The 22240-nt window shown below is 40.3% G+C and overlaps 1 protein-coding gene across 5 annotated transcripts in view; it reads right to left on the bottom strand.

The window, feature by feature from the left end:
• Positions 1-596: 596 nt before the first annotated feature.
• Positions 597-22240, bottom strand: part of lrrfip2 (leucine rich repeat (in FLII) interacting protein 2) — a 39004-nt gene continuing 17360 nt past the window's right edge. The window contains exons 11-24 of one of the 5 annotated variants that reach the window (XM_079560204.1): positions 21683-21751; positions 19301-19408; positions 18856-18897; positions 15661-15792; positions 12826-12897; positions 10797-10967; positions 9519-9611; positions 8270-8362; positions 6000-6101; positions 4348-4480; positions 4004-4171; positions 2942-3021; positions 2746-2850; positions 597-1404 (exon numbers count right to left, since the gene is read on the bottom strand). In XM_079560204.1, the coding sequence (XP_079416330.1) occupies positions 1294-1404; positions 2746-2850; positions 2942-3021; positions 4004-4171; positions 4348-4480; positions 6000-6101; positions 8270-8362; positions 9519-9611; positions 10797-10967; positions 12826-12897; positions 15661-15792; positions 18856-18897; positions 19301-19408; positions 21683-21751 (1479 nt within the window). In that variant the 3' untranslated portion in view covers positions 597-1293. The remainder of the gene's footprint in view (positions 1405-2745; positions 2851-2941; positions 3022-4003; positions 4172-4347; positions 4481-5999; positions 6102-8269; positions 8363-9518; positions 9612-10796; positions 10968-12825; positions 12898-15660; positions 15793-18855; positions 18898-19300; positions 19409-21682; positions 21752-22240) is intronic. The other 4 variants (XM_079560205.1, XM_079560208.1, XM_079560206.1 and 1 more) reach the window with 4 other exon arrangements.

Raw genomic sequence — 22240 nt, 5'->3', positions numbered from 1 at the left:
GCCTTCTCCAGCACATCCCAAAGATTCTCAGGTTAAGATCTAGACTCACCAATCCATGTGTGAAAATGATGTCTCCTGAACCACTATTTCAAAACATGAGCCTGATGAATCATGGCATTGTCATCAGGGAAGAAGAAATCCACTGATGACGAACAACCTGGTCATTCAGGAAGTTCAGGTCGTCGGCTGAGCTCATTCACTACAAAAAATAAATATCAAGCATGGGTTTAAATGACTTGAATTGAGAATATTAAATCTTATTTGAGTTAAAAAATCTTTGACATTTCAGACTGGTTCTAAGGTTATCTTGCTTGAAATAAAGTAAAACTACCATTGGAATAAGAGCAATATGCTACCCCATTGGCACAGAGATTAATCGGAAATCTGAACTAGTCAAAAAAAAACTCAAAAACATTTATTATGTTCAATTTGAGTCATTTTAACTAATCTAGTGAAATACTTTTTGCAGTGTTCTTTGGGCACATAGTGTTTCTGAACCTAGACCTGACCAACTACAGCAACCCATGATCAAAACATCCCCCAAAAAAAGACGACTTGTATAAACACGTTTGTAAATTACACATTTATTTCAAGAAATCTTTTAAATATCTGAAAAATTTCCATGAAACCTCAGCAGACACAGTTGTTTCTCTATTATATATAGTCTCAAATACCGACTGCACCTTTTCTTTTTCTTTAAATACATACCATCATCATCATCATCATTCAGTACCTGTTAAAACAATGCGCAATGGAGTGGTGCGTACCCCCAGTTTTCCTTAATGCAAGAAGGCACTTTACTGAGAGGGAAGCTGGATAGACAGAGAGAGAGAGCCAGGGTTTAAAAAGCTTTCGTTATATTAATTCATGCAACTTATCAAAAAACACAACCAAAAAGTACCCAGACAGAGGACAATGGATAACATGATGTCGTACAAAGACCTGTAAATTAAGTAGTGATTCAAAGAAATATCCCAAAAGTGCATTTCCAAGCAACATTGTAGTTTTTTTTAATTATTATTATGATTTAAGTTTATGAGTCATATCTCCCAAAACGCCGTCAGACAAAACAAGAAAGTAGGATAGTTTGTCTTCCTGTGCTACAAGTGTTTTTGGTAAGCTACGGATAATGGGTTTACGATGGACGTTGGCTCCCGTTGGCGTGGTTACGGCTGTCGCACACAGAAGAAGAAGGGGTGGGCGGGGAGGGGGGGTTTGAGGTGCAGGTTTGGGGGGCGATCGTTCATTCGTTTCGTTTTGCGAGATGGGTGTGCGAGTGGCGGGGCACGTCTCTCATTGTTGGGACAGCAGCGCGTTCCTGTTGGCCTTCATCTTCTCCAGGCGTTTGACGAGGTGGTTGTTGGTCATCTCCATCTCCTCGATTTTGTCCAGCGCCGTACGCAGCTAAGGGAAAAAATGTTTGATTATTATCGCAACATGAAGGGATGAGACTAGAAGAACACGGTTAAGCAGTTATCTGGGCAGTACATTGTCCTTTTTAAACAAAATACTCCGTCTCCCTGGGATCTTATTATATTAACAACCAGCTCACAGAGTAGTTTAGACCTACAGTATTATAAGCGTGTTCTGAAATGCATACTGCAAAAGGTAATCTATAAATAAGGTCTATACAACTCTCCAGGACCAATTGTTTTGTAGGTTTTCTGGTGAGGGGGTCCATCAGCAGTGAAAACCTTCCAATTGATCCTGGAGCATTGTAGAGCCGCCCTAGTGATGGAAAGTAAAGGCGCCATGCTGACCACTGGGTCACTACAAGGTCATATCCATCCATCCATCTTCTTCTTCTTCCACTTTTCCGTTGCCGGGTCGTCTCACATTGCACCAGCCCCTTATGGCTCCTCCTGCAGGTGGTGGGTCCACAGAAGGACGGCCTCATGGTTCTAACCGGGCCTGTGGGTCTCTCATAAGGGGCTTCTGAACCGCTCTTTGTCTGACCCGTCACCTATAGGACCTGTTTGCCATGGGAGACCCTACCAGGGGCACGGAGACCCCGACAACTGAGCCCCCAGGATCATTCGGGTGCTCAAACCCCTCCACCACGTTAAGGTGGCGATTCCAGGAGGGGTACAAGGTCAAATACACACAACTTTTTAGTGCTACATATGCAGTGGGTAATCAAAGAGTCGATATCGCCATAGTGACGAGCTGGAGATGTCCCGCTCCCAGTAGTTAGTCGGGTCTGAGGAGAGGTGAGCCGCTCACAGCAAACACACTTGGTCATTTTAAAAAGGTACAGTATCTTTCAAGACATCTGTACTAAAATAAATGCTTTTACTTTATTCTATTTATAGGATGAAGAAATTTTTTTTTTGCCTCATGTACAGATTTCTTAATATTAATAAATCAAGTCAGGGGTAAATTTACTTATTTCTAGTGCTTGTGCTTGTGCTTCCCAGAACAATCAATCCCTGTTAGATATTTTTCCAGTCATGCAGCCCTCAAAGACAAAGTGAAACCGGACTATTTCATTTACCATATGTTTAACTGTGTGAAGTAAAGTTGACTGTAAGTTGTTTTTGAACCAAAAGCTGCATCAAACAGAAAAAATCTGAATCTCCTCAAATTAGCAGATCATCAGAGCTTCAGATCATGATTCAGTTTTGTTGTATTTTAACGTCGCTCACCCCTAGTTCTTATTTCCGCATTCTTGATTTGCTGAGTCATTTTAATTGCAGTTTTGCTTTGGTTAAATATCAGGCCACAGTCGTCAGGTGAATCATTTACCTCTCGCTGTAGTTTTCGTTTTTCTGCTTTCAGTTCGTCTTCTATTTTCTCCGCGTTATCGGACGCCGTCTTGTACCTGCCCACCTGCCCTTCAAGTCTATTGATCTGCAGATAAAAACAAGACATAAACAACGATTAGGAAAACAATTCTTCTGATCCAAAATCGGTTTGTTTTGTAGATATGCGAGCCACTTACATTTTGCTCCATTGTTCCCATTTCCTGTTCTGCTTTAGAAAGTTTAAATTTATATTCACTAATCTGTCTGTTTGCATCTCCTGCAGAGGAAAAACAAAACAAAATGTTATATTCAGATTATATAGTGTTTTAAGACACCCAAACTTTGTTTTATTTTGAGGTGTGCATTATCTCACTTTCTTTTATGAAATGGGAAAAGCAGGTTCCTTAAATGTCAGAGTGTAACATTAGCTGTAGAGTTCCAGTTCCATCCTTGAAATATAAAACTCGCCTTGTTTTTTGCTTTACAACAGTTTTTCTTACACATTTCAGGCCAAGTACCCTGTCGTAAAATGATTGACCTTCCAAGAACCACTCGGCCAAAATCAAGATCATTAATAAACTGTTCCTAAAAAGTTCATATACCGGACTTGTTTCCCCTTTTATTTTATTTTCTTGCCCCATAAAAGTATGTTGCAAAAGTAGTTCTTTGTGTAAAAATATGCCTGATTTCGTGAAGTTTGCATTGTATGATGATTTGTTGCGGGTTAACCCAAAGTAGTGAAAATGTGACGAAAAGGGGTGCATCTTTTTTGAGTCAGAAGAACGACTGTGATGGTAAAAAACACACACACTTTGACTAAAAAGGGTAAAAATTAGGAACCCACTAAATCAAATTGTTGTGGTGCATCCTCATTCCTATCGTTTCACATATTTGTAGCATCTCAATTCTTCACAGGGACAAGTTTCTTGGCACATTTCACACCTTGCAGGGTCACTTTTCAGAGTCACTTTTACAGAAATGCTAGTAAACCAGGCAGGCAAGTTTATGAAATTGATACAAATGCTTTATAATGAGATGCTAAGTGTTTTTCCCCCCACAAATGTCTGAGATTACAATATACTTAAGTAGAACTAAACAAATAAAATCAGGTGTACAGCCTTAAAATTCTGTAAAACTATGATTAATACTATAATTCATCCTGTCAAACCAAGTAAGAATTTGGAAGTACGTTTACTTGTTGTCCCCATTGGAAATGTTTTCTCCCGGAACCAACACACAAACACCCAAGTGTCTCTTACGCTGCATCTCTATGAAGTGCAGGTCGGTGCCGTTCTCCATCCCCTCTCCGTCCGTGTACGCCTCGTTCTTCGAGTGTTTCTGTTTCTCCTCGTCCAGTTGGTTCTTCAGTTTCCTGATCTGCGCCAATAGCTCGTCCTTCTCATCCGCCAACTTCCGTAGCCTCACATCTGCGCAGAGACAATAATATTACATCGCAGCGTTGTCCTGGCAAATATAGTTAAAGCACACACTGATTTCAACACTTTTCCTTCTTCGCCTTGTCTTGACTGATTGTTTAATCGGTGGTCTTTCCTCTCTACTGCACTAAACTGATTCCCCACGATTCTGCAGTGATGAGACTCACCGAGCGGCCCGTCTCCTGCCGACTCCAGCACCTGCGCCGCCTCCTGGGACACCACCGTGAGCCCGGAGGACAGCGGCTCGTGGTTCACGTCTCCGTTCGGGGTGCCGTCCGGGATGATCACCAAACCGTGTTTCTGACGGGAGCAAAAACAGACATAAATTAATAAACTCCATCTACAAGGGAAATATATCAATATCTATAACTTATGTTCATGTTGTGAGTCATCCAGGATAGTACAAAAAGTCCCACCAGGTTGGAGACGTTTCAGCGCACAGGTGTTGAAAAATAAAGTGAATTGTACTGTTTAAATGCAGAAATGGACTACCTTAGATAATCAAGAATTCTTACTTGAACCATAATGTGACAGTGTTGGTGCAATTTTCAACACCTTAGCACTGAACTGTGTTGCTGCACACTGGGATTATAAAACTGTCAGCTGCACTGACTCTTGATTGGTCTGACTGCAGAACTAGACTTTTTATCTCTTAGTTTGATGTTAACAGAAAGATTTAGGACATTGACCTCATCATGAAGCAAAGTTGATTTTAAAGTCAATGCGTAACCCGAGATTAACCTCTTAACCGAGCACATTTTCTCCAGTTTGGCTTTACCCAAATATAAAAGCGTCTTGGAAAAAAGTGTCAAAATAGCATCAGAAAAATTATGAAAATGTGGCAAAAATGAGATGAAAATGAGGATAAAAATGCAACAGAAGAGCCACAAAAACATGACCAAAAAAAGCGATGAAAAAGTGGCAAAAATGTGTGGCGAAAAAAAAAAGGTGATGAAATGTCACAAAAATGCATTAAAAATTTAAAAAAAAAAAAAAGGTGACGACAATGTGGCCACAACACAAGGAAAATTATCCGTTTAGATGAGTTTTGTAGATTTGGGTAAAGCCAAACTGGAGAAAATGTGCTAGGTTAAGGTGGGTGTTAAGAGGTTAAAGGCTCTATACCTGATTTTGCTTCGTTTTATTAAAAATTAAATATTAGTTGTGGTCCAAACTCAATTGAAACCTTTTCAACATATTTGTAGCATCTCAATTCTTGACAGGGACGAGTTTGCAGGCATGTTTCGGTCACTCCTCAGGGTCACAGAAATGCGAGAAAACTCGCCTGCAAGTTGCAATACTAAATCAAATTTTGTTCCAACACTTGAAAAAAACATCAGGTATAGTGCCTTTAATGACTAAATGACCGGAGAATGCAAAAATACAGTTCATAGTGTACCTCCAATGCTTACAGTACTTAAAGCATTGTGTAAGTGAACTATTACTTCATTCCCGTAGGTGTAACTTTTTCCAAAGTGCAGTTGCTAAAAGCAGAGAAACGCTGACTGTGTTTGAGCCGCAAGTTCAGTCTGAACCAATAAACCAGCAGTAATCAAATACAGTGCGCCCATCATCATAATGCAGCACAGACTAACGGGTCCCATATGGAGAAGACGGGGAGAAAGGTGAAGGAAGCAGAGACAGTAAAGTGTACATGTAGTATAGCATTAAAACGAAATGGAGAAAGAGGTTCAGAACCATGTATTTTTCAAACTGTACAGACTATTTACTTTACAGAACAAACGGCACCATCAAGTGTTGGCTTCAAACATTGACTTGTTGTCCCCTTTGTTTTGCATGCCTTTGTGCTGGGACGTACCTCTCCTGCTTTGGCCTTCCCCTTGATGTCAGCGAGCTCATCTCTCAACTCATCCCTCTCATTCCTAATGCAATCAAAGTACTCTTTCTGCCTCTCTAGGGCCTGGCCACGCGCACCAGGAGACAGAAAACATGGAAAGAGGGATAGAGAGAAAACGGGAGAGGAGAGGGGGGAGAGACATGAGAAAGGAACAACAGAGTGACTACAGTGGGACATGCACAAACACATGCAGAGTGCGGCATCCAGTCACACGGATGGATGTGGAGACGAGGTCGAACCACAGATAATGTGTGAAGGAGCTTCAGAAACCGATTATTAACACCAGGTGGGAGTAAAGCTCATGTACCGTACATTTGTGAGCAAAAGGTCTAGAGCTAAAGTGCATGTGATGAATTGTTTGTTGAACCGGAAATTGCTATTGTAGAAGCATCAAAACTTTTTTCAGCAAGGGCCAAATATCTCAGACAGTGGTCAATGCAGTATAATATTCAACTGGGTGCATTTAAAGGGATAGTCTGTAAGATTAAATGTTTTACAAATGTAATAGATTGTGTATAAATGACCGCCTGGGTCTGCAGTTTGATGTAATATAAGTAATATTAAAGCAGTACTAAGTAACTCATGCCCCTAGAGGCCATAAGCGCCACTGCAGGTGTCATAGCATGTTGTGCTTTTTTACTGATTAATTGTCCGTGAGAGTAAAAACTACACTGACAGAGACATAGTGAGAGAGGGATATTGTACATCCAATTACACAATGGAGATAATTTGTTTCACTCAAACTTGGCTGTAAATACTGTTTTAAGTGGCGCTAGCCCGCAGCTAGCTTTGACCGCTAGCCTGTTTGGCTCTTCTTCGTGATTTCATTAGTGTGTGTTGGTGACTCCGACCCGGTGCAGGCAAAGTTGCAATTGTGGTTTTCAGGCCAGAGACAAGAGGGGGAGATGATCATCCCATTAACACTTGTATTATACCCAGAGGGACTACGAGAAGCATTTATTATGGTAGACAAGTTACTTAGACAAAATATGATTATTTAAAGTATTTACTATCACTTTGACTTTCCTGTAAACCGACCTGTCAGGTCCAATCAGGAGGTGAGAAACTTGATTATTTACTTTCAAAATTAATATCTCCTCACTTTGCAATATTACAGACTTTAGGAGAGGTTTGAACTTTGCCTCACACCTTTATTCCAGCTCTGCCTCACACAAAAATGTTAGTTTTTGGGGCTATGTTGTATAATTATTAAACTTACATTGCCTAAAATTGTACTTTTTAATGCGTGCCAAATCAACGAGAAGCCAAAGGGCAAAGTTGGTCCATGACTGGTCCTGGGCTGCACTTTGGTCACCACTGTATTACTGCATTGGGTTTAATTTATTCAGGACAAAAGTGAGGATATAGTGTAGCAGCTATATTGAGCATGTTTTGTCTGCTAAGTTGAGTTCTATGTAGCAAAACAAATGGGCAACATTTAAAGCCTACCGGTAATTATCATTTACATTAACTTATCTTTAAATGATCATTGGTGAGTAGAATGTTAACATAGTTAGCAGTGCTTATGAGAGCTTCATCTGACTTTTGTGTTTGGTACAATGAAAATAAACATCCATTTTTCATTTTCAACTGATGTGATTTTGTGGCTCAGAGTGTTGTTTGGGATTACAATGTCTGCATCACATCTATTTTGGAATCTAGACCAAAACGTTTGCGTGGCTTTGTATGATCGGCTAATTTATTCATGTGGTCGACCTCTGTGCACATGCTTACAGGAAACGCAGCTGAAAACAGGGGAGATGTGGGAAGAGGAGTCTCTCGGGGAGGAAAAACAAAACTACTTGTCCATATTTTGAAAACAAACAATAAAACTACAGAGCTTAAATCTAATAAATCTATGAACTTATCAAAAACAGAGCTTTGACGCATCTCATGCTAAAAAATAAACTTAATTTCTGCAGCCAAACAGAATAATCTAATTTACAAACCAATCACTATAATAAGCTTCAAATGTAGCTACACTGGGTTAGTTAAAAAACAAAAATAAAAAGCTGGTTATTTCGACATGCACAAATCCAAATTAAACTTAAAAACCACGCAGTTGCTACAGTTCGGTCCATCATGCAGCGGCCGCTTGAGAGGCAAAGACTCCAAGAAAACACTCTTTATTAAGGCAAAGTTAATATAGAGGTTTCTGAGCAGGTTTTGGATCATCTATTTAAGTCTTTTGCCTCTCAGAGTCTGACCGAGCGCCACGTGGGACCGCCTACCCCGATCTTTTTCTCCTTCCAGTTTATGGTTTCCTGGAGATCAAACACCTCTCGGGTCAAGGTGTCTAACTTAGTCCGCATTTGCTGGTTCTCCTGCGGCCGAGCGAGGGGCGAGAGGTGAGAGGCGAGAGGGGGCGGGACAGAGACATGAGTGAAGCAACGTGGAAACCAGTAAGAGCAGTGATAAATCCACAGAGCAGCGAATATTTATACTGTTTACATGTGCTTTTCGCTTATTTATGTCTTGACAAGTAAAAAAACATAAGCCTCAATAACTCATTATGAATAGGACTGGATATAATGAAAGCCTAATAAATGCTACTATCAATTAAATACCATTTTACTTCCATATTGTTACCCTATACAAGAGTAAATAGAAATCACATCGTCAATGGCCTGCTTGTACTCAACGTAGTTCTACTCACATAGATTCTGCTCATTTTAGAAATCAGTTTGGATTAAATAAAGGCCCTGTACCCATTTTTTCCCCAGCTTTAAATCCATGACAAGTTGGAGCTAGTTACTGTTTGTTGTGGTTAAAACTCCTTCCTATCTTTCCAAGAACATTTCTAACATTCTGATTCTTCATGGAGACAAGTTTCGCCACATTCAGGAAACCAAGCAGAGCTGTACCAGCAAGGAAACGCTTAAAAACATAAATATAAAATGGCCTCAATGCTTCAAGCTACTTCCTGGTTTGCAATACCTAATAATAGTTCATAATACAAAGCAGATTGATCTCTTGAATTGCCAAAAACGCTTTTACTAAGACAATTTTCTGCAAGGAAATGAGACGGTTAAAGCTGTGAGAAAAACTGGGTACAGGATCTTTAACTACATAAACAAACCCCACCCTTTTGAAGGACAAATGCAGTGTTGCCATGAGAAGTCAAATGTTGTATCTTATCCCACTTCTTTCTGTTTTTCATTAATAGCATGTCCGCAGTAGTTCGTGTAGTTCATGTGTGGTTGTCATTTCAATTCAACCATAACAAAGTTCAGCTGTTCGCGGATTGAGGCGCAGCGGTTTTAAATACATGGACACGCACTAGTGTTTAAAATTAATTGTGACCTCCCCGTCCCCCTCGACGTCACCGCTTTGTGGTTCAGGCGACGGACACTGAGTGAAATGAGTAAAAGAAACTTCACAGAGACAGCAGAATAATCCTAAAGGAAAACAGCCTCTTCTGGTCCTGTACGGCGGCCTGGCAGGGTCAAAATACAGTGTGGGTCGTTTTGTCAGTCTCACCTCTATAAGTTCATCTCTCTGACGCAGACCCTCTTTCAGATCTTCCTGTTTATGCTGCAGCACTGTGCACATGTGCTTCTGTCTTTCTAATTCCTGCAGAAAAAAACACAACACCAATGATTAGAACGGTACAAAATTACCTAAAACAGTGCCCTTATTTGTTTATTTTGCCTGACAGGTATTCATTTTACAACACTTTCAAAACAGAAGTCTAGACACCGACCGGTATTTGGAGATTTTACAATATCAGCTATCTAGCGCAGAAAAAAGCTGAGACGTCTCGCGTATTGGAAAGAGCAAAGTCAAGGCTTTAAAACGAGTCCTCCCACAACACCCTGGGCCTCAGGGCAAATTGGTTAGCTTCAGGTTTGTTAAACACAAGTTTCACTAAAACTCCGTCAATATGGACATGCTGCAGGTCATTTTGGAGAATCTGGAGAATTCAATCGCTGAGTTAGTTTTAACCTAAAATATTGTATTTTTGATCGCCGCGCAAAATGATGGCAGCTAGTAACAATATGCTAATGCTAATGACAACTGATTAAAGCTGGGAAAGAAACTACGATTTTATTTCATGACTATGGGTCAGGGGTGTCCAAACTTTTTTCAATGAGGGCCACATACAGAAAATTATACAAACAACTGGGCCACTCTCAGTAGAGGTCAGATATATAACTTAACCTCTATTATATTAAATTTAGTAAATAAAATAAAATGTTAACTATGCTCAGTGTTTCCTACAGATTTCAAGGGGACTGTGGAGGGAGAGAGACCTCCCCTGGGAGATTTTTTTTTTATTTAGATGCGTTTTCCTGCATTCTGGTGCATTTTAAGCAATAAATAATAACATTTTTTGGCTATTATGCTGCTATGAAAAGAATAATTCCTGGTTAATATACACAGGGTACAGCTTTTATTTTAGTACCCTGATGCTTTTTAATGTAACATGCCTAAAGTAAAAAAATAAAATAAAAAAATGTTTAGACTTTGCTGCAGTTGGCCCACGAGCCATAGTTTGGACACCCCTGCTTTAGGTGATCCAATCAGCCACAGCTGAAGAGGCTAAGTATTTGTCTCATAGACCAGACATTTGGAAAAATCGGCCAAAAATATTAGTCAAAAATATCGGCATCGGCCAATTAACATCCCGAAAAATCGGCATTGGCCTTAGAAAAGCCCATATCGGTCGGCTTCTACATAAGCTTAATGGGAAGCATGAAGCAAAAAACATTTGTACAGTAAAAGAGTGAAAGAGGCCCCTCATTTCAAACTGTCCACCTTTGTCTTGTCCTCCAACTCCCTCTTCATCTCCGCGCTCTGCTCCTCCAGCTCCTCGATGACGTCTTTGAGCGTGTCCGTCTGGTAGATGAGGTTCGCCTTGTCGTTGTCCAGCTGTGCGTTCGACACCATGGCTTTCTTATACTTCTCCTCCACGTCCGCCAGCGACTCCTGATGTTAGAAACGTTACGGGGGAGGGGGGGGTGTTAGTAACTAAGCTCTGAGGTTATTTCAACACGGCCCCGGTCACTGTACATGCATCAGGACTGGGCTCAGTGCCAAAACAACACCAAACATAAAGTAGGTATCCAACAAGTGCGGTTAAGTTAGCAAAAATTATAGATACAAAGTAACTATCTGGAGTTTTTGTGGCGTTCTTGCTTGGATAATTTGTGACGCAATGAAACCGATAAGGGAGTTTGCATTGGATCACAATAAAAGGAAATAAAAAGGTGCTACTTGGAATTAAGAAACATGAAGTTGAGGCGGTGGTTGTACAAATCTACAATGTAAGAATGAGAGGAAAGTTAGTTCGTAATCTACTGGTGCCCAATGGAAAGTAGTGACGAGAAAGCAAATTCAACTTTTGGCTGTGAAACATCAGTCGAGGAATATTTTACTTCAGATCCCATAAAAAGGTAAAGGTTTTGGTAGGGCTGGGCAAATAAATCACAACTATTTCTTCTCAATAATTGTCATGGGACTTTATAAGGCAGGTTTACAGCCATTTCTTTGGCAGAAACGGCACCTAGTTCTGGAGTTTGGATGGGACGATGGAACATTTTTGTGTTTTTAATGATACTGTTTTGTTTGTCTAATTCATGAATAAGCTACAGTTTCACGATTAATAAAATAGAATCAAAAACAGAGATTGATCAATAGGAGGGAACAAAAAAATGAATGAATGTTTCTGCTATATCGTCCAGCCTTAGGTTTTAGTATTTAAAGGAATAGGCCACCGTGTTCTTACCTTAGCTTAGACGAGTTCACTTGTACCCGTCTGGTCTTCACGCGTGCCCTCAGTCAAGTAAACACAGCACAGTAGTAATAATATAGTTCCCCTTTTTATCCGCTTAGAAAATCCACATTGTTTAATTTTGTGTAACTATACTTGGATCGGGTAACACTTCATGTAAACGTATTTAAATAGGGAAAACATGGAAGAGCTTGGTAGCTTCAAACTTCACCTCGTTTGGAGCTATAGAGGAGAGGAGGAGAGGCTCAATGCTAAAGCCGTCTGTGCTGTGTTTACGTGACTGAGCGCACACGTGAAGTCCAGACAGGTACAAATGAACTCATCTAAGCTGAGGTTAGAACATATCTCAGTATGTAAAAATGGTGGCCTATTCCTTTAACAATTTCGAGGTGAGAATAATCTATAAATTGTGCTTTTGTTAAGCAATGATTGTGAGAAGGAGAAAGAAAAACCTAAGGAGATGTCCACAAAACACAAATAAAACATGCACTAAGACTGTTGTTAAGTGTTAAGACTTTAACACATTATTATCTACATCTGACCATAGTAGTAAAATGAACAAATTTGATAAAAAAAAGCTAACTATTGATGCCACATGAAAACTCTATTGGTGAACTGTTTTCAAAGTGTCAGAACTGTATGAGAAATCTGGTCAATCTGTAAACCATTTTGAGGTTTAGTGTGTTCAATCCAGCACCATTTCCATCAAAACGTTAGTCACATTCTCCACAGAGTGATTGATAAGATTATGAACGTCTAGTCTAGTCAAGAAAAACAGGTAACTTTGAAACCCATAACACAAAAGGCCACAACCAGAGCGCTTCATCGAACAAGTGAAGATAGAATCATGCAAAGGAACAGGCTCTGTAGCATTTCCAACTGGGAGCGACCAAAGACAAAGTGTGTGTGAGGGGTTAGGGGGGCGAACAGAACGGACTATGAGGGGGTGCAGGAAGTGGGTTAGTGACGCCACACGGATCCCGGGACGACGTAGTGAGAGTGAGGGGAGGTAGGAGATATAGGAGGCATGCTTTCGAGCTCAAGCCCCACTACCTTCAGCTCTTTAAGCCCCTGCATGTACCGCCCTTCTACATCCTGAATCTGGTCCTTTAGTTCATAGATATCCTGTAGAGCAGATGGGAAGACGGGAGGGAATCATTGGCAAGGCCTGTCACGATAACGAAAACATATTCCGAAGTGTGATGCGGTAAAAAGGCGGGTCAGCTGGAACATTTATTTTCTATTAGTAAAATGTCTACGATGCGAGATTAGATTACCCTAACATATAAACTTTCAAATTTTAATCTAATCTATATCTATCTAAGACTTTGGATCAAAAAGAAGATATTCCCACACACTGCCAAACTTGCAATACGCTACTACATCAGGACAAAATGATAAGCTTTCAACAGGAGAATGCTTTAACTTCTTAACTCCAAACCAAATCTAAAAGCTTCTTGAAAAAAGTCATGAAAAAGTGACAAAAAACGTGGTGAAAACTCGACACAAAAGCAACGAAAAAAAGCAACAAAAACGTGACAAAAAAAGATGAAAACGAAAAAACGGAAAAAAAATGAGGCGTTACAGTGTTGAACTCCAGTTGAGGAGCTTTTAGATTTGGGTAAAACCTGGAGAAAAGGGACTCTGTTAAGACGAGGTTAATAAAAGTTACTAAACAACACGATATTGACAGTGTGCAAGAATCTCTTCTATTTGATTCTACTTCTCTTCCTAGTCTCTAAAGCAGCTGCCTCAACAAGACAAAAACTAAAGGTTCAGACCCTAAAAAACAAAGACACATTTCATTGCACTCAATCACTTATTTCTAAATTTACTACAAACTTGTTAAGCTCCGGTGTAGAGAGAGGTACGAATACTTCCTAAACCTGCTGTATCAAGAATATCAAAGATATGTCTGTCACTATAGTCACTACGAATCCTAACCCTGTGTGTGCTTTCTAAAATGTACTTAACACATATATTTCTTCAGTAAAATAACATGCTGGGGCATAAAAATGAGTCATAGATATTTCACATGTTTTTCTGTAGTATTGCAGTGACTCGAGAAGTAATTATCGTGACAGGCCTAGCAGGAGGGAGTCAAGGAAATCATCAAGGAAGAAACAGATAAAACAAAGCCAAAGCCCCCACCCCCCCCAGAGTCCCAAACATTGAGAGGGTCCAGCTGGCAGGCACATGACCAGCATAGAGAGTCCATAGACATACAGCATATAGTCAACATTCATCCAATCCTCCTCGTGCATAAAGAAAAAACATGGGCAGACACTTAGAGAAGCAGGGAAGGGGAATGTGGGCTTCGTAAGCAGGAAGTTTACATCAACGGACTAGACGCAGAACATCTGGATTAGCGTTTAGAGCTACGGGAATGAGAAAGTGTACGGCTAATGCTAAAAAAACGCAGCACAATATTATAGCTTTATTAAACAATATAACCCCAATTGTCGAGCAAGGTTCTTTCATTATCTTAAGAGTTGTTGGAAAAAAAAAGTTGAATTGGCCTGAAGCTGAAGCCTAAAATAGCTTTTCACTCACGTCTGAAAATGAGATACGGTATCAGAGGGAGCGCCCAGTCAAATTCATGTCCAAAATAAACTTAATGGATTTGGCAATGTGTGTCCACTGTAGGCTGGACAGTTCAGTTTTATAAATCTGGTGTAATCAACTTAACATAATCATTTCAAAGGCCCCGTGCCCAATTCCTTCCTGTTTTCAAACCGATTTTTATTTTGCCTCCTTGTGCTGTATGGTGTCGGGAAACGTTCAATAAAAGGGAATGACTGATTATGCAGTGTGTGCCTTATTGATGCTATAAATAAACCGTCTAGTACAGGCTAGTAATGGTAAAGATTACAGTGGACCATAGCTCACAAGGAAAACTTTATCACATGTTTCGGTTTGAAAATGGGAAAACAATGGGCAGATTTTGAATTTTCTGTTAAAATGTTTAATTTGCCAACTTGACAGCTCAAATTTATGTCTTAAAAGGTACACTGTGTAACATTTTGACTATACTGTTGCCCTCAATACAAAACACGCTTCTAATGACAAGCCTGACAAAGAAAATGCTATTACTGCAATCAAAGAAAGGATTTGGATGAGGACCTAACCTAATCTAACCTTTAAATTCAAATTCTGCTGACTTTAAGAGACTAGATGCAAGTTAGCCATTTTATACTCACTACTGCCACCTCAGGTCTTACGCGTAACTGCAGCTTCTATATTAAGCTTGTGCATGACGGCAACTTTTTGAGTGACAGTGCAGGATTTTAGAGGCAGTTGTGGTGAATAGGTCTGGGCTTTTACACATTAGGACATTACTGGAACATGTTTGGGGAGGAAAATACATAATTTTAACATTTTTAAACTCCGTATAGTCCCTTCAAGTCAACATCTCCATGGAGACGAGCTGGAGAAGTGCCCACTACCGGTAAAGTTACAGTCATGTCTTAGGAGAGCTGAGCCGCTCACAGCAAAGAAGACACATGTTTGTTTGTACATCCAGGAGGTACTTTTCAATTATCAAAATATTTGTCATTTCTATGGTGTTTATTGGGTAAAATTCTACACAGCGTGGCTTTAATAACAGTTTCTTCGATATCAAAATGCAATCAGAAGTTATTAATGTGCAACAAGAACTTCTATTTCTGCTTATTATACTCACAACAAAATCAAAGAAAAGAAAATTGATAGAAGTCATGAAAATAAGGATCAGCCTCGATTTAATTTCATGTCAAATTGAGATTGCTTGCACAGATTATGACAAAAGATAATTTACACAAGCAACAAGCAGGCGATTGGGTAAAAATGTCTGTTGTTGAGCCGAGAAATGATAAATAAAAGATGCCAACATTGAGCGCTCTCACTCACCCTCAGTTCAGTCAGATTCGTGTCTGGCTCATAGATGCTCCCCGTGTCTGTGCTGCCCCGTCTGGAGGAAGAGCCCCCCAAAGAGGCAAGGGTGGCAGCGGACAGCCCTGGGGTGGCACAGCGGCTGGACGGCTGGAGAGAGGGAGAGGAGGTAAATAAAACAATACAAAAGCATCAATAGCAAACGGCAACCCAACGCCGAGGGGTAACTTGAATCCGTCACGTGACCACAGCGCTAACGGGTCATGTTGTTTCACCACAGCAAAGGGGAGAAAGTTGGAAGAAAGTTCTTGGGTATTTCAGAGTATTCAGAGTATTATACTTTCAGATCGGGGCAGGGAAATTAAGTATTGTAAAGATGCACTGTAGCCCGCCCAAATTCCTAATCTAAAAACCTTATCAACCACTAACTCAATTCCCATGCCAGATTTGTAAAAAACAAAGATAATTTTTATTTGTGTAGTGCTTTATCAAAATAACTAAATCCTATATTGTTTCAAAGCATAAGGGTCCTCCTGACAAGCAACTTATGAAGTCACAGCTGCACTGGGGTAGAGTAATGGAAGCAAGACTGCCAATCTATGCCCCAAGACCATTTGACCACCACCACGCACACATTTGATCATACATAGGTGAATTAGAATATCGTTCAAAAATGTATTTCTGTGATTCAACTTAAAATGTGAAACTAATATATGATACAAACATTACATTTTGATGATTATGGCCATTTTCAAAATATTCTAATTTTATGAGATTTTTTACAAGCTGAGCCATAATAATCGAAATTATAATGAAGGCTATACATATCTCACTTTGCATGTAATGAGTCTATCATAATTAATTTCACAGTTTAAGTTGAATAACAAAAATGAAAGCACTTAACGATATTCTAATTTTCCCAGTTTTACCTGTAAAGGTGAGGTGGGTGAAAAGACCTACAAGAACACAAAAGTAAAGTATGCACAAACTTTAAAGGAATAGGCCACCGTTTTTACATACTAAAATATGTTCTTACCTCACTTTAGACGTGTTAATATATCCCCGTCTGGTCTTTGTCCGTGCGCTCTGCCAGGCAAACGGAGCACATACGCAGCCTCTCCCACATGTCACATAGCTCCGAAAAAGCTCACAATAGAAGCTACCAAGCTCTTCCACGTGTTCCCTATTTAAATAAAGTTACGTGAAGTGTTTTCATGCGAAGTATATTTACACAGAAATGTAACATGTCGATTTTATAAGCACATAAAAAGGGGGACTATATTGTGAGGCGTAATGATACGAGGAGTAAAACGTCTGCGCAGTAACTCCTAAAGGTTATTGACGGAAGTGAGCGGGGGAAGTCTTTAGGAGTTACTACGCGGACGCTGTGCTCCTCGTATCATTACGCCTCACAATATAGTACCCCTTTTTATTTGCTTATAAAATCGACATGTTACATTTCTGTGTAAATATACTTCGCATGAAAACACTTCACGTAACTTTATTTAAATAGGGAACTCGTGGAAGAGCTTGGTAGATTCTATCGTGAGCTTTTTCGGAGCTATGTGACATGTGGGAGAGGCTGCGTATGTGCTCCGTTTGCGTGACAGAGCGCACGGACAAAGACCAGACGGGGATATATTAACACGTCTAAAGTGAGGTAAGAGCGTATCTTAGTATGTAAAAACGGTGGCCTATTCCTTTAAGATTGGTGAAAGAATGCTTTTTGACCACTAAGCCACTGTTGCTAAATAATATTGAACCAATCTCATTCTCAACATAAATATAAAATGGCGTGTCACATCTTTAAACCAAGTAAGACTATTTTTCTCGATTTTACCTTGAGGCTTATTGGTAGATCCACAGCTACAGTACCTTTTCAGTATTCACCTTATTAAATACTGTGGGCAAAAGTGGGCGGACTTTTGTCTCTTTTTGCCTCGTCTCGGCACTTCCGTTGAATTGACACTTCCGGTCTTCCCGTTCATTTAACTGGAGAACGAGGGAAAATGTTGCTGCTAAAATTTGATGTTTAGTCGACTGACTTGAGGGAAATGTCCAATGTTCATTTGCACCAACAAGTCAACACTGCAACGTTTCTCTGCGTGGCCTGAAAACAGCTTTGTTTTCGTGTAGTGACTGATTTTATCTTGACTTCTCCAGTCCCATGTTAACAGATAGGAGAAAAGGGGCAGGCACAATTCATGGCGGCGCCCGGGGGAACTTCCAGAACAAGGTTAATAAGGATGGTATTAAAGGGGGAGTATTATGCAAAATCGACTTTTTCAAGCTTTACATCATGTTATTATGTCATTCCCTCATTAAAAACATGCCTGAAGTGTTGCCTTGGCACATTCACGTATTTTTGAGTAATTTGTCAAAACTCTGATGGCAGCCATTTTAGGGATAGGTTTGCCTTAGTCCTCCTAAGAACGCCCCCACCTCCTGGAGACGCCTCCGAGCTTTCGTCACCAGCCGAGTAACCAACCACTGCTCCCCAGCAGAACCCCCTCCCCACTGATGCCACAGACAGAGTGTGGAGGGGACGGGTCAGAAAGGGTCAGAGGTTCTTAAAGAGACAGAGGCCTATTTCAAGACATTCGCTACAGCCATTTTGAGAGAGCAATTTTATACAAGGCAGTTATTCTAATTTACTGCATTTACAGACCAACAGAAGGTTTCGTCATCATTGTAGCGTGATATAGACTGGAGCTATGTGATTGAAAAAAGCATAATACCCCCTCTTTAAAATAAATACACTGGAATCAATGTCATTCTCAACTAAATATAAGATGGCGTGTTATATATCTTGAAACCAAGTAAGACTATTTTTCTAGATTTTACCTTGAGGCTTATGGCAATTCCAAAGCTACCCTTTCAGTATAAGGATGGTATTAAATACACTGGAGGGCCGAACCTGGCCTGAATTGAAGTTCTGCTTCCACTAATACGAATAGTAGCATCCATTATTTAGACCTAAAAGGAGGGTCTGTGTAACAATTTTCTCATAATCACATTGGGGGCCAGAGGATATATGCTCAAGTGCCTCTTACTGTACACCTGGCTTAAGATATGCGATAGACTGTGAGTAATATAGCTTGTCAGCTTTTGTTTCTGCCATACCAGAAGACGGGCCAAATGAATGTAACTTCCTTTCGCCACCATGAACACGCACAGCGAAACTACGCAGACAATTGTCCTATTTCAACTTACCCGGCTGAAGTCTGAATACTGCTTGTCACATTTCTCATCCAGCTGCAAAAACAAAACAATAAATTAGCATTAGCCTTTTCATCAACATGCGCAAGACACGGACATGCTCGTTTCCAATTCTGTGAAAAAGGTTAAACACATTAGTCAAATAATCTTACGAGATGCGGAAAAGTACTGCATGTTCACAGATCACAGAGCAACAACAGCACGCTTTCCAGTTAGTTATACCAATAAATTTAATTAGACGTGCCACTTTTATGACCATGCTGCTCGACTGCAACAAATCTTGGCTAAAAAAAAACCTATTATTGCAAACACACAGTGGAAAAAGACCAATAGTTATTTTATTCATGCGTCCCATAAATTACAACACAAAACACTCTTGCTCAACTTGATTAATTTTCAACGCCATTCCCTTTGGAGCTTCACCGCCGACTTCACTTACAGTATCCAAATCGGCCAAATCGTCGACATCGGACACAATGCTGCCCCTGCGGTTGGAGCGGCTGAAATAGTCCGCAGCAGACTCGCTAATGTCCGAGAAATCAGACGACTGGGAACGGCGCACAAACGAACATTTATAGGAGACAGAGATGCAGAAAGAGGAGTGTCAGAGGGAGAGCGAAAGAAGGGCCATATTGTGTGTTTTTGAATTGGCACTTGAGATATCGCTAAGGCCTGTCAGAGAACAATAGGTTTAGCCCATAAACTCACAAAAGAGTGAAGTGTAGAGAGAGGCTAAGTCACACCCCGCGTTTCACACAAGTACGGTGCTAGTGTAGGACTGGGCTTTTCCTCAGACAACACATTAGGAGTAGCTTTTTCTGTGTTCAAATTAAAACTATTCATTTGGCGACCATCAACCGTGCTAGGACTCCACTTTTTATTATTACATACAGAGCATTAAAGGGATATTTCAGGATTTTTGACATAGGGCCTCATTTCCTAGTTATCCAGAGTGTTGTTGATTTCTGGAGATATTTTTTTTGTCATTCAATCATGCAGTTCTTATATTTGAAGAGTTTAGCGGCGCTAGGCTAGTGCATTTCTACGGCAACAGCTAGCCTGCATTAAAAACAGTCTGACCCGCTCCACAGAGCACCTGAGGCAAATCACTTATAACACCAGACTAACAATATAAATGTCTGTCGATAGAATAATCTTTGGAATATAACTGACCTTGCATCACATTAATGATCGCATTTTGAGGGACTACTTTCTAGCAGATCACAACGCCGCTCCGTAGCTTACAACGGGGTCAGCCCTATGTTCCCCGGTACCTATGTTCCCCCACTACTATTGATTAAGATTAGGCACCAGCCCACTATCCTTAAGGTTAGTGGCTATGGCAGGGTCAGGGTTAAGCTGGTTGATATATTTATGACGTTTTATTCATGACTTGTGATCGGCTGATGTACCAACTCAACTACGAGGGGGAACATAGGACCCGGGGAACATAGGTATGCACCCGCTTACAACCACGAAGCCGATGTTGCTCAAATATAAGTTCTTTGCAAATGCAAAATGGTACAAATTATTCCATCGACAGACATTTATATGGTTAGTCTGGCGTTATAAATCATTTGCCTCAGGTGCACTTTGGAGCGGGTCAGACTGTTTGTAATGCAGGCTAGACTCTTCAAATATAGGGACTGCATGACTTACCAAAAAAAAAAGAGAGAAATCAACAAAACTCCGGATAACTAGGAAATGAGGCCAAATGTCAAAAATCCTGAAATATCCCTTTAATAGGATCATAATGGAGATAAATCAAGTAGTTTGTTTATTGCATTAAAATCAAGGTACAGGGTCATGCAAAAGCTTTGGTACTTTTGCAAGCATCTTCTGATTAAATGTCACAAGAATGCTTTAAAAAATATATATATATACTCAGGGAATGCTCTGAGGGGTTTTGAACTTGCTTCACTCCACTTTACAGGAATTACTTAACATTTTCCACGGCGAGAGCCAGTCACTGCTGCATCACTGGTGGGAACTAGTTCAAAACTTGTAGTTTGGCTGCTGGTGACATACATTTTAAGCATAACAAAAGATAAATCAGTTCGGCTGAGTCTGGGTCTGAGTAAAAAGGGTGCCATTCATGTTATAGTGAAGTGCAATTGGTGATTTAGTCTTAAGTTCTATGCAAACTAAGAAAGTGACGTGATTCGAATGGCATTTTAATGAGGTAATAGTATCAGGCTGAATAACCCGATACCAATAGAGGTCATGACGTGGTGTGAAAACCTACAATAAATGTGATTAGATGGGTTTAGATTGAGAAAGGACTGATTTGTTCGTGCAAGCTCTGAGTTGTCCAGGAAACTTACATTGTATGTTTTCGGAACAGTCATCTGGACTGGGTTGTTTAAGTCGAGTTCATTTGACAACATTGAAGGTTCTTTGACAACAACTTAAACAACCCAATCCAGTTGACAAATTAGAAAAACCTGAACTACAAGAATGAGAAAAACCTCTACTATGAAAGGATTGCTAAATATACAGTCATTTTATTAATTTTAAGGTTAAAAACAACACATTATTAGGTGAATTATTACAAAACAAAACCATTTTTAGTATATACAGGATTTGAAATGATAGGGATGCAAGGATGAAATAAGGTTTTGTCCCCAAAAGCATCATGAATCTAGACTGTAAATGTAAATCTATGCCAAGTGCTTTGCTTTGTTGCAATTAATTGTCTGTCAAATTGTGATATTATCCTCGGCCGACTTCTAACTACCAGAAGGGTATGACTGAGCCTTTAATACACTGAATCCCGTGAATGAACAGTCATAAATCTCCCCCTCCCCACACACGGTCTCACCACACTGTCCCTGCGTCCGCGGCTGCAGCGCTCCGGGGACGCGCTGCTCACCGTGTCGTCGTCGGAGGACTGAGGAAACGGCACAGAAAACACCAAACACACGCGGCAGATGAGAATGACAGTTATGTGGGATGACCGCATGCCACTGCTGCTCACACACACACACGCCCTGAGTCTGAATAACCGCCCGTAAGGCTCGGTCTCAAACAGCCCATTCACAAAGCACTTGTATCAAATGACAACACGTGCAATTCCTGTAAATTAGTTCTTTGTCCAACTCGGGGCAGATAGACTTAACATAAACTGAAGCTTCAAGTGCTGTCATTGTCCTCTTATTACAGCCTTGAAAGCGATGTCATTCATAAGCCTACTTAGTGAGTGGAAGTAAAGTACTTACTTAACAATGAATGCACCCAAGTCTTTAGAGTCATGCTACATTGCATTTTATTTCAATCTCTCAGGCGTCCTACTATAATATAAGGTCAATTTATGTTCTTCCTCTGGGTGCAAGCGCATGTTAACCTAATAAACAGAGCTGTGTAAGGAGGAAAACAGAAT

This window comes from Gobius niger (assembly GCF_951799975.1).
Source record: "Gobius niger genome assembly, chromosome: 7".
NCBI lineage: Eukaryota > Metazoa > Chordata > Actinopteri > Gobiiformes > Gobiidae > Gobius > Gobius niger.
The sequence above is the reverse complement of the archived record's forward strand: the minus strand, read 5'-3'. Positions and strand labels throughout refer to the sequence as shown.